General features: G+C 41.0%; 1 protein-coding gene across 1 annotated transcript; it reads left to right on the top strand.

Moving 5' to 3' along the window:
* Positions 1-6,672: 6,672 nt before the first annotated feature.
* On the top strand, positions 6,673-8,938 carry LOC112263641 (trypsin inhibitor ClTI-1). The gene is made up of 4 exons (XM_024440109.2): positions 6,673-6,823; positions 7,070-7,110; positions 8,335-8,444; positions 8,551-8,938. Exons 1-4 carry the CDS (start codon positions 6,778-6,780, stop codon positions 8,594-8,596), a joined length of 243 nt encoding a protein of 80 aa, XP_024295877.1. The 5' UTR covers positions 6,673-6,777; the 3' UTR covers positions 8,597-8,938.
* Positions 8,939-14,111: the final 5,173 nt, after the last annotated feature.

Raw genomic sequence — 14,111 nt, 5'->3', positions numbered from 1 at the left:
GAGACAACACAACACTACATAAAGAGAGACAACACAACACTACATAAAGAGAGACAACACAACACTACATAAAGAGAGACAACACAACACTACATAAAGAGAGACAACACAACACGACATAAAGAGAGACAACACAACATGACATAAAGAGAGACAACACAACACTACATAAAGAGAGACACCACAACAGTACATAAAGAGAGACAACACAACACGACATAAAGAGAGACAACACAACAGGACAAGATAGACAACACAACACTACATAAAGAGAGACAACACAACACTACATAAAGAGAGACAACACAACACTACATAAAGAGAGACAACACAGCACTACATAAAGAGAGACAACACAACACTACATAAAGAGAGACAACACAGCACTACATAAAGAGAGACAACACAACACTACATAAAGAGAGACAACACAGCACTACATAAAGAGAGACAACACAACACTACATAAAGAGAGACAACACAACACTACATAAAGAGAGACAACACAGCACTACATAAAGAGAGACAACACAACACTACATAAAGAGAGACAACACAACACTACATAAAGAGAGACAACACAGCACTACATAAAGAGAGACAACACAACACCACATAAAGAGAGACAACACAACACTACATAAAGAGAGACAACACAACACCACATAAAGAGAGACAACACAACACCACATAAAGAGAGACAACACAACACTACATAAAGAGAGACAACACAACACTACATAAAGAGAGACACTACAACACAACATAAAGAGAGACAACACAACACTACATAAAGAGAGACAACACAACACTACATAAAGAGAGACACCACAACACAACATAAAGAGAGACAACACAACACTACATAAAGAGAGACAACACCACACAACATAAAGAGACAACACCCCAACACTACATAAAGAGAAACACCACAACACTACATAAAGAGAGACAACACAACACTACATAGAGACTCCACAACACTACATAAAGAGAGACAACACAACACTACATAGAGACACCACAACACTACATAAAGAGAGACAACACAACACTACATAAAGAGAGACAACACAACACTACATAAAGAGAGACAACACAACACTACATAAAGAGAGACAACACAACACTACATAAAGAGAGACACCACAACACTACATAAAGAGAGACACCACAACACTACATAAAGAGAGACACCACAACACTACATAAAGAGAGACACCACAACACTACATAAAGAGAGACACCACAACACTACATAAAGAGAGACACCACAACACTACATAAAGAGAGACACCACAACACTACATAAAGAGAGACACCACAACACTACATAAAGAGAGACACCACAACACTACATAAAGAGAGACACCACAACACTACATAAAGAGAGACAACACAACACTACATAAAGAGAGACAACACAACACTACATAAAGAGAGACACCACAACACTACATAAAGAGAGACAACACAACACTACATAAAGAGAGACAACACAACACTACATAAAGAGAGACAACACAACACTACATAAAGAGAGACAACACAACACTACATAAAGAGAGACACCACAACACTACATAAAGAGAGACACCACAACACTACATAAAGAGAGACAACACAACACTACATAAAGAGAGACAACACAACACTACATAAAGAGAGACAACACAACACCACATAAAGAGAGACAACACAACACTACATAAAGAGAGACAACACAACACCACATAAAGAGAGACAACACAACACCACATAAAGAGAGACAACACAACACTACATAAAGAGAGACAACACAACACTACATAAAGAGAGACACTACAACACAACATAAAGAGAGACAACACAACACTACATAAAGAGAGACAACACAACACTACATAAAGAGAGACACCACAACACAACATAAAGAGAGACAACACAACACTACATAAAGAGAGACAACACAACACTACATAAAGAGAGACAACACAACACTACATAAAGAGAGACAACACAACACTACATAAAGAGAGACAACACAACACTACATAAAGAGAGACACCACAACACTACATAAAGAGAGACAACACAACACTACATAAAGAGAGACAACACAACACTACATAAAGAGAGACACCACAACACTACATAAAGAGAGACAACACAACACTACATAAAGAGAGACAACACAACACTACATAAAGAGAGACAACACAACACTACATAAAGAGAGACAACACAACACTACATAAAGAGAGACAACACAACACTACATAAAGAGAGACAACACAACACTACATAAAGAGAGACAACACAACACTACATAAAGAGAGACAACACAACACTGCATAAAGAGAGACAACACAACACTACATAAAGAGAGACAACACAACACTACATAAAGAGAGACAACACAACACTACATAAAGAGAGACAACACAACACTACATAAAGAGAGACAACACAACACTGCATAAAGAGAGACAACACAACACTACATAAAGAGAGACAACACAACACTACATAAAGAGAGACAACACAACACTACATAAAGAGAGACAACACAACACTACATAAAGAGAGACAACACAACACTACATAAAGAGAGACAACACAACACGACATAAAGAGAGACAACACAACACGACATAAAGAGAGACAACACAACACTACATAAAGAGAGACAACACAACACTACATAAAGAGAGACAACACAACACTACATAAAGAGAGACAACACAACACTACATAAAGAGAGACAACACAACACGACATAAAGAGAGACAACACAACACGACATAAAGAGAGACAACACAACACTACATAAAGAGAGACAACACAACACTACATAAAGAGAGACAACACAACACTACATAAAGAGAGACAACACAACACCACATAAAGAGAGACAACACAACACTACATAAAGAGAGACACCACAACACTACATAAAGAGAGACAACACAACACTACATAAAGAGAGACAACACAACACCACATAAAGAGAGACAACACAACACCACATAAAGAGAGACAACACAACACTACATAAAGAGAGACAACACAACACTACATAAAGAGAGACAACACTACATAAAGAGAGACACCACAACACTACATAAAGAGAGACAACACAACACTACATAAAGAGAGACAACACAACACTACATAAAGAGAGACCTGAGACAACAACATAGCGAGGCAGAAACACACATGGCAGGTAGCCTAGCGGGTAGAGTGTTGGGCCAGTAACCGAAATGTTGCTAGTTCAAATCATCAAGCCAACAAGGTGAAAAACCACAGCCCCCGTCCCCGCAGGAGGCCCTTTCCCTTTTAGAAGGCCACCAGTGTAAATAAGAACTTGTTCTTAACTGACTTACCTCGTTAAATAAAGGTTCAATAAAATATACACGTAAATAAATAAAAAGTGTGTGTGGTGTGATATCTCTGAAAGAGGTTATTAGTAAGCATTTCATTACAACACAATACAAACACAATACAAACACTTAGAATACAGAACACAAGGCCAACACAATGCAAACACTTAGAATACAGAACACAAGGCCAACACAATGCAAACACTTAGAATACAGAACACAAGGCCAACACAATGCAAACACTTAGAATACAGAACACAAGGCCAACACAATGCAAACACTTAGAATACAGAACACAAGGCCAACATAATACAAACAGCTAGAATACAGATCACATGGCCAACACAATACAAACAGCTAGAATACAGAACACATGGCCAACACAATACAAACAGCTAGAATACAGATCACATGGCCAACACAATACAAACAGCTAGACTACAGATCACATGGCCAACATAATACAAACAGCTGGAATACAGATCACATGGCCAACACAATACAAACAGCTAGACTACAGATCACATGGCCAACATAATACAAACAGCTAGAATACAGATCACATGGCCAACACAATACAAACAGCTAGAATACAGATCACATGGCCAACACAATACAAACAGCTAGACTACAGATCACATGGCCAACATAATACAAACAGCTAGAATACAGATCACATGGCCAACACAATACAAACAGCTAGACTACAGATCACATGGCCAACACAATACAAACAGCTAGACTACAGAACACATGGCCAACACAATACAAACACTTAGAATAAATCAAATCAAATGTATTTATATAGCCCTTCGTACATCAGCTGATATCTCAAAGTGCTGTACAGAAACCCAGCCTAAACCCCCAAACAGCAAGCAATGCAGGTGTAGAAGCACGGTGGCTAGGAAAAACTCCCTAGAAAGGCCAAAACCTAGGAAGAAACCTAGAGAATTACCAGGCTATGTGGGGTGGCCAGTCCTCTTCTGGCTGTGCCGGGTGGAGATTATAACAGAACATGGCCAAGATGTTCAAATGTTCATAAATGACCAGCATGGTCAAATAGTAATAATCACAGGCAGAACAGTTGAAACTGGAGCAGCAGCACGGCCAGGTGGACTGGGGACAGCAAGGAGTCATCATGTCAGGTAGTCCTGAGGCATGGTCCTATGGCTCAGGTCCTCCGAGAGAGAGAAAGAAAGAGAGAATTAGAGAGAGCATACTTAAATTCACACAGGACACCGGATAGGACAGGAGAAGTACTCCAGATATAACAAACTGACCCTAGCCCCCCGACACATAAACTACTGCAGCATAAATACTGGAGGCTGAATACAGAACACATGGCTAACATAAAACAAACATTTAGAATACAGAACACATGGCCAACACAATACAAACACTTAGAATACAGAACACAAGGCCAACACAATGCAAACACTTAGAATACAGAACACAAGGCCAACACAATACAAACACTTAGAATACAGAACACAAGGCCAACACAATACAAACACTTAGAATACAGAACACAAGGCCAACACAATGCAAACACTTAGAATACAGAACACAAGGCCAACACAATGCAAACACTTAGAATACAGAACACAAGGCCAACACAATACAAACACTTAGAATACAGAACACAAGGCCAACACAATGCAAACACTTAGAATACAGAACACAAGACCAACACAATACAAACACTTAGAATACAGAACACATGGTCAACACAATGCAAACACTTAGAATACAGAACACAAGGCCAACACAATGCAAACACTTAGAATACAGAACACAAGGCCAACACAATACAAACACTTAGAATACAGAACACAAGGCCAACACAATGCAAACACTTAGAATACAGAACACAAGGCCAACACAATGCAAACACTTAGAATACAGAACACAAGGCCAACACAATGCAAACACTTAGAATACAGAACACAAGGCCAACACAATGCAGACACTTAGAATACAGAACACAAGGCCAACACAATACAAACACTTAGAATACAGAACACAAGGCCAACACAATGCAAACACTTAGAATACAGAACACAAGGCCAACACAATACAAACACTTAGAATACAGAACACAAGGCCAACACAATACAAACACTTAGAATACAAACAGAACACAAGGCCAACACAATACAAACACTTAGAATACAGAACACAAGGCCAACACAATACAAACACTTAGAATACAGAACACAAGGCCAACACAATACAAACACTTAGAATACAGAACACAAGGCCAACACAATACAAACACTTAGAATACAGAACACAAGGCCAACACAATACGAACAGCTAGAATACAGATCACATGGCCAACATAATACAAACAGTTAGAATACAGAACACATGGCCAACACAATACAAACACTTAGAATACAGAACACAAGGCCAACACAATGCAAACACTTAGAATACAGAACACAAGGCCAACACAATACAAACACTTAGAATACAGAACACAAGGCCAACACAATGCAAACACTTAGAATACAGAACACATGGCCAACACAATACAAACACTTAGAATACAGAACACAAGGCCAACACAATGCAAACACTTAGAATACAGAACACAAGGCCAACACAAAACAAACACTTAGAATACAGAACACAAGGCCAACACAATGCAAACACTTAGAATACAGAACACAAGGCCAACACAATGCAGACACTTAGAATACAGAACACAAGGCCAACACAATGCAAACACTTAGAATACAGAACACAAGGCCAACACAATGCAGACACTTAGAATACAGAACACAAGGCCAACACAATACAAACACTTAGAATACAGAACACAAGGCCAACACAATGCAAACACTTAGAATACAGAACACAAGGCCAACACAATACAAACACTTAGAATACAGAACACAAGGCCAACACAATACAAACACTTAGAATACAGAACACAAGGCCAACACAATACAAACACTTAGAATACAGAACACAAGGCCAACACAATACAAACACTTAGAATACAGAACACAAGGCCAACACAATGCAAACACTTAGAATACAGAACACAAGGCCAACACAATACAAACACTTAGAATACAGAACACAAGGCCAACACAATACAAACACTTAGAATACAGAACACATGGCCAACACAATACAAACACTTAGAATACAGAACACATGGTGTTTTGGAAAACGCGTGACATCTTTTGGCGGTTATTTTTACGGTGCATTGTTAAAACGTATCATTAAAAAACTGTTACTATTTCGTAAAAATTCATTACAATGTAAGGTTAGATGGGCTAGGTTTATGACTTTGTGATTGTGGTAACAAGTGACGAACCTTAGGGGGTGGAGACCTACACCGGATAACTACGGCTCCGGTGCGGGACAGCGTCACTTGTCTACCCACCTTCACAACGGGAAAATGTTGAACTTTACACGGCTGATTCTCGCCCTTGTCTGTGTTGCCGGTGAGTGTTGTTTAACTTTACCTAATTCGTTTCACGAGGCCGTCAAATAGTTATATTAAATAACTGTACATTAACTTCTAAGAGCAGACTTCTTTAGACAAACCGTCGATACTACCGGCGGACTGCTTTTGTTGGGTAACGCGCAAATGTATGGCTAGATAAACATGCACCCTCTGTCGTTTAGATTTGAAATCTGCCATTAAATCATAATGAGTGTAAGACTTGACATCTTTTCTGTATTTTTAGTTTTGGCACGGGGAGCGAGTCTCCCTGACGGCACCACCGAGGTAAGCAGCCTGCACTCTTTGTTTTATGGGGGAGTGAAAGACTGCGCATTCATTAAACACTTGTCCTATGTGCTCGATTAACAGTAGTTATGTTACATTTTATTGTACACCTGTATTCTACTGTATCTTAGTCTATGCACTCTGACATTGCTCGTCCATATTTATATATTCCATTATTTTATTTAGATGTGTGTATTGGGTATATATTGTTAGATATTACTGCACTGTCGGATCTAAACATAAGCATTTCGCTACACCCGCAATAACATCTGCTAAACACGTGTATGTGACCAATAACATTGGATTTGATTAGGTGTAGCCACTTCCTAATTAACAATTGGTTGACATGACCGTCTGGTGTATTAATTTATTTAACTAGGCAAGTTAAGAACACATACTTATTTACAATGACGCTCTACTAAAAGGCCTTCTGCCGGCTCGGGGGCCTGGGATTAAACAAATAAATTATACAATATAAATATAGGACAAAACTCACATCACAAAATCACAAAGAGACTTAAGACAACATTACAAAACAACATGGTAGCAACACAACATGGTAGCAACACAACATGGTAGACATTATTGGGCAAAGTCAACAGCACAAAGGTCAAGAACGTAGCGACAACAGTACACCATACAAAACAGTCACAACTGCCCATGGTTGAGTGTTTGAAGAGATCAACAACTGTCCGTGTTTGAAGAGATCAACAACTGTCTATGGTTGAGTGTTTGTTGCAGCTCGTTCCAGTCTCTAGCTGCAGCGACCTGAAAAGAGGAGCGACCCAGGGATGTTTGCTTTGGGGACATCTAACAGAATGCGATGGCAGAATGGGTGGAGGATGAGGGCTGCAGCAGATCTCCCAGATAGGGGGAAGGGAAGCTTAAGAGTCCGATTCCATTGCAGAACATTTTGCAACGAACAGTGTACTCAAATGTTTTTCAACAAATGAGAATTTATATTGTACATCTTGTTTTGTTTTTGTTTTGTTGGTCTGTTTGATTTCTAGATTTAAAATGTTTCATTGTGAAATGTTTTGTAATAGAATCCAACTAATGAATTTTCCCCGGGTGCACTGTGGAAGGGATGGGGAAATGTATGGTTTGTTCCCTGTCATCTGTTCTCTTCATAATGGTGTCATACCGGAACACTATTACCAATACCTCGCTCTTATTTATTGAGACCAAAGTCCTTTATTACATAGTCTGGTCTTTGTCCAACAGGCTGACTGTTCCCAGTACAACTTGCCCATGTGCCCCCGCAACTACAAGCCAGTGTGTGGAAGTGACGGCACCAACTACTCTAATGAATGCATGCTGTGCTTTGAAAACATGTAAGTGTCCAACTAAAGCTTTCAACTGACTTTGTTCTCTTGCTTTGCATGTTTTAATTTTGCTGTTTGTGTGTGTGTGTGTGTGTGTGTGTGTGTGTGTTCCCAGGGAGCAGAAGAGTAACATTCACATCAGGAGTAAAGGAGAGTGCTGAACCAAACATGACTGTCTCAGTGACACACCAGGCCTTCAACATTATTTTGAACCATTTCCTGTTGCCTTGTCAAAACAATGACATTTGTATTTTTGCATTCTAAATGCTAAGGGGTCAGTAAATAACCTGTCAAGTGCCTCAATATCGTTTGAATCAGTTCCTCACCACCTGCTTCCTTTTCCGAACCGTATGGGCTTCCTGTCTGTCGTAGAGGACTTAACCCTTCACTACCTAGTCTTTTAAGACTTGTGTAGTGTACTTGTTGGTAAAATGGTATAGTCTTCATGTGTATGTTACTTGCCTACCTTTTTAATCTGTAATTAAAACTATTTTAGCCAAGTATATTGTTTCCTTGTCAACTGGATGACTGGCTGAAATGTGGAGAAACTGGTTGAGCTGGGTCCATGACGTCTGGTTGTTTTTGTTTAGTCATTATGATTCCTACAAAGGTACAGTGGGAATAGAAAATGATGTTCTTTTAAAAAAAGGTCAACACTTTTCAAATCCACCATGCTCACTAAACACCTGCAAGAAGTTAGGGGGATGTTTCTTTGTTAGTGAAAACGCCCTCAATCACATCTTGATTCCTGTCCACCATAGAAAATGGGTTCTCTTCAATCTGTAAAGCTCAAGTGTTACAGATCCCATGAAGGTAATTGATCCAACATCTCCACTACAGCAGGAACGTTGCCTTGTTAAATGGAAATCACACTGTAAAGCTGAACTTCTGTGATGTGGATTGAATAGAGCCCTGTGTAAATGTGGTCCTCTCAATACTTTCTCTGAACTCTCCTTGTGTGACCTCCAAGGGTTTGACCTGGTTTTAAATTTGCCTGAATGGTTTGGTTTAGGCCTGACAACCTTTAAGTGCACGTGTGTGTGTGTGTTTTGAAACATTCTTCTCTCTGACTCAGCATAGACCTCACTTTTTAATAGCAAGTTCAATATTAGCCATTCTTCACTGATAGTCTTAGGGCTGTTTTCACAGACAATGCTTAAACCTAGTCCCAGACTAAAATGCCTGTTTTTGAGCTATGTTAACTCGAAGTGACTTGCACAGATATATTTTAGTTGTACATTTGGCTTGTCTGTATTAAACAAAGTTGTTTGAAAGAGGCAGGATTAGAGCTACTCTAGGACTAAATTAAAGCTTACATTAATCCTTTGAAAGAGGCAGGATTAGAGCTACTCTAGGACTAAAGTAAAGCTTACATTAATCCTTTGAAAGAGGCAGGATTAGAGCTACTCTAGGACTAAATTAAAGCTTACATTAATCCTTTGAAAGAGGCAGGATTAGAGCTACTCTAGGACTAAATTAAAGCTTACATTAATCCTTTGAAAGAGGCAGGTTTAATTTCTGCTTTGTGCTGTATGTGAGGGAGCCTGGACTATGTGGAATGTCTAAATGAAGACCAACATGCACTACAGAGGCTAGACCAGTACTTCTGGGTAGGAGTCATCTGTTAATTTACTTCGAGACCACTTTCATATGTACAAAGAAATGTATTTGAGATATCTTTGCTTGAGCCTAGACTTTCCTCTCTGTCTCAGAAGGCCTTTACCCAACTATCTCCAAGTTCTGATCATGTTGAGGTTTTTGGCATCGGTGACCTTTCATTGTGAAACTGGTGATTTTGTGTGGTGCCAGTGAAGCAACTGCGTGTAGAATAGTTCAAAGTCTGCGGGGGCCATTTTGTGAACTGAGGAGTCTTTACATCCAGGTCTTTACAACCTGTTCACATTACACCCTCACTGTGTACTGGCTCTTCCAACTTCTTCACATTACACCCTCACTGTGTACTGGCTCTTCCAACTTCTTCACATTACACCCTCACTGTGTACTGGCTCTTCCAACTTGCTCACATTACACCCTCACTGTGTACTGGCTCTTCCAACTTGCTCACATTACACACTCACTGTGTACTGGCTCTTCCAACTTCTTCACATTACACACTCACTGTGTACTGGCTCTTCCAACTTCTTCACATTACACACTCACTGTGTACTGGCTCTTCCAACTTCTTCACATTACACACTCACTGTGTACTGGCTCTTCCAACTTCTTCACATTACACCCTCACTGTGTACTGGCTCTTCCAACTTGCTCACATTACACCCTCACTGTGTACTGGCTCTTCCAACTTGCTCACATTACACACTCACTGTGTACTGGCTCTTCCAACCTGTTCAAATTCCTTTCCTCTGGAAAAAGAACACAGTTAAAAGCACAAATAAACTCATATCGTCCTTAGAATGAAATAAAGATTGACACACACGGTGGAATATATTTACCAAAGGAAGTAACACATTTACTTTATTTTGTATATGTACCATTTGTGCTCCGTTCTTCATCTGAACTGTCCAAATCGTCATCTGGTATACCATCCAGAGGTTGGTCATCATCTGGTATACCATCCAGAGGTTGGTCATCGTCCGGTATACCATCCAGAGGTTGGTCATCGTCATCTGGTATACCATCCAGAGGTTGGTCATCATCTGGTATACCATCCAGAGGTTGGTCATCGTCTGGTGTACCATCCAGAGGTTGGTCATCATCTGGTATACCATCCAGAGGTTGGTCATCGTCTGGTGTACCATCCAGAGGTTGGTCATCATCCGGTATACCATCCAGAGGTTGGTCATCGTCCGGTGTACCATCCAGAGGTTGGTCATCATCTGGTATACCATCCAGAGGTTGGTCATCGTCTGGTATACCATCCAGAGGTTGGTCATCATCTGGTATACCATCCAGAGGTTGGTCATCGTCTGGTGTACCATCCAGAGGTTGGTCATCATCCGGTATACCATCCAGAGGTTGGTCATCATCTGGTATACCATCCAGAGGTTGGTCATCATCTGGTATACCATCCAGAGGTTGGTCATCATCTGGTATACCATCCAGAGGTTGGTCATCGTCCGGTGTACCATCCAGAGGTTGGTCATCATCTGGTACACCATCCAGAGGTTGGTCGTCATCTGGTACACCATCCAGAGGTTGGTCGTCATCTGGTACACCATCCAGAGGTTGGTCGTCATCTGGTTATACCATCCAGAGGTTGGTCATCGTCCGGTGTACCATCCAGAGGTTGGTCATCGTCCGGTGTACCATCCAGAGGTTGGTCATCATCCCGTACGGGCTCGGGAGAGATGAAGGTCGAGAGCCATGCGTCCTCCGAAACACAACCCAACCAAGCCGCACTGCTTCTTAACACAGCGATGCATCCAACCCAGAAGCCAGCCGCACCAACGTGTCGGAGGAAACACTATGCACCCATCGACCTGGTCAGCGTGCACCCGGCCCCTCCACAGGAGTCCCTAGTGCGCGATGAGACAAGGATAACCCTACCGTCCAAACCCTCCCGAACCCGGACGGCGCTAGATCAATTGTGCGTCTCCCCATGGACCTCCCAGTCACGGCTGGTCACGACAGAGCCTGGGCTCGAACCCAGAGTCTCTGGTGGCACAGCTAGCACTGTGATGCAGTGCCTTAGACCTCTGCGCCACCCGGGAGGTCCTTAAAGCCAGTTTTTAAGGTACTTCCACAGTCCATAAGATATCATTCAATATAAGTGCTATCACAAAAATATGAATATGAGAAATGTGAAATACTGTTAAGAATGAAGATATCTCACCTGAAGTTGTGGTTTACCTTCTTGTGGTTTACATTTACATTTGCATTGAATTCACTGCTAATTGCAGCCCAACCACTCTTTTTCTACTGCTCAGTAGAAAAAGTATTCACACCCCTTTGCTATGATACTCCAGATTGAGTTCAGGTGCATCCTGTTTCCATTGATCATCCTTGAGATGTTTCTACAACTTGATTGGAGTCCACCTGTGGCCAATTCAATTGTTTGGACATGATTTGGAAAGAAACACACCTGTCTATATAAGGTCCCACAGTTGACAGTGCATGTCAGAGCAGAAACTAAACCATGAAGTCTAAGGAACTGTCCGTAGATATCTGAGATGTAATTGTGATGAGGCATATATCTGAGGAAGGGTATTAAACAATGTCTAGAGTGTTGAACGTTTCTGAGAGCACAGGGGTCTACATTATTGGGAATTGGAAAAAATATGGAACTACCCAGACTCTGCCTAGAGCTGGCTGTCCGATCAAACTGAACAACCGGACAAGAAGGATCTTGGTCAGGGAGGTGGCCAACAACCCAATGACCACTCTGACAGAACTACAGAGTTCACTAATCTGGGCTTCATGAGAGAGTGGCAAGATGGAAGCCACTCCTTAGAAAAGGCTCATGACATCACACCTGGAGTTTGCAAAAGGCTCATGACATCACACCTGGAGTTCGCAAAAGGCTCATGACATCACACCTGGAGTTTGCAAAAGGCACGTGAAAGACAGATCAAAAGATTCTGTGGTCTGATGAGACAAAACAGAACTCTTTGTCCTGAATGCAAAGTGCTATGTACGGAGAAAAAAAAAAGGCACAGCTCATCACCCATCTAACATCATCCCTACCATGAAGCATGGTGGTGGTGGCAGCATCATGCTATGGGGATGTTTTTCAGTGGCAGGGACTGGGATACTAGTAAGAATAGAGGGGAACAATGAATGGAGCCAAATACCGGCAAATCCTTGATGAAAACCTGCTTCAGAGTTCAAACGACCTTAGACTGGGGCGCAGATTTACGTTTCAACAGGACAATGTGACCAATCATACAGCCAAAGCAACGCTGGAATGGCTTCAGAACAAGAATGTGAGCGTCCTTGAGTGGCTTATAGCAAAGCCCAGAAGTGAATCCCATTGAAAACCTGTGGAACGACTTGAAGATTGCTGTTCACCGAAAGTCACCATCTAACTTGAGAGCTCGAGAAAATCTGCAAGGGAGAATGGGAGAAAATCCCCAAATCCAGATGTACAAAGCAGATAAAGACATACCCCAAGACGACTCACAGCTGATAGACATACCCCAATACAACTCACAGCTGATAGACATACCCCAAGGATGGGTGGGAGAAGAAAATCAATTTAATCCATTTTAAATTCAGGCTGTAACAAGTCAAGGGGTATGAATACTTTCTGAAGGCACTGTCTTCATTCATAGTTAAAAGCCCTGAACAATAAACCATCATTCGGTTCTATCTTGTTCTCATTTACATTACAGACAGTCTTCTTATTTTGTTGCATAAAGCTGCCTACTGTGACCAATGTACTTCTTAGTCAACTCCACAACACTTTCAACTAGAAGGTTCTGTTGTTTCCTTGTCAACTGGAAGGGTCCGGATGACTGGCTGAAATATGTAGGAACTGGTTGAGCTGGGTCCATGACGTCTGGTTGTTTTTGTTTAGTCATTATGATTCCTACAAAGGTACAGTGGGAATAGAAAATGATGCCCTTTAAAATACAAAATGTTGTGATTGCCATAGTGCGGACTCTTGATTAAGGATGGTTATCACGTCTCAATGCAAAGGCTGACCCATAGGTGTGAATGAACTAAATGCATCCTGTCTCTATCCTCTCACAGAAGCCCTGTTTATACCTGGTTCTA

Source organism: Oncorhynchus tshawytscha, linkage group LG08 (assembly GCF_018296145.1).
Source record: "Oncorhynchus tshawytscha isolate Ot180627B linkage group LG08, Otsh_v2.0, whole genome shotgun sequence".
Classification (NCBI taxonomy): Eukaryota; Metazoa; Chordata; class Actinopteri; order Salmoniformes; family Salmonidae; genus Oncorhynchus; species Oncorhynchus tshawytscha.
This window is presented reverse-complemented; position numbering and strand designations above follow the sequence as displayed.

Excerpts from the sequence above, each read along its gene's own strand:
- LOC112263641 (XM_024440109.2), top strand. The coding sequence starts at position 6,778 with ATGTTGAACTTTACACGGCTGATTCTCGCCCTTGTCTGTGTTGCCG. Across the intron at positions 6,824-7,069 it reads CGCCCTTGTCTGTGTTGCCG|TTTTGGCACGGGGAGCGAGT; the intron begins GTGAGTGTTGTT and ends CTGTATTTTTAG. Across the intron at positions 8,445-8,550 it reads ATGCTGTGCTTTGAAAACAT|GGAGCAGAAGAGTAACATTC; the intron begins GTAAGTGTCCAA and ends GTGTGTTCCCAG.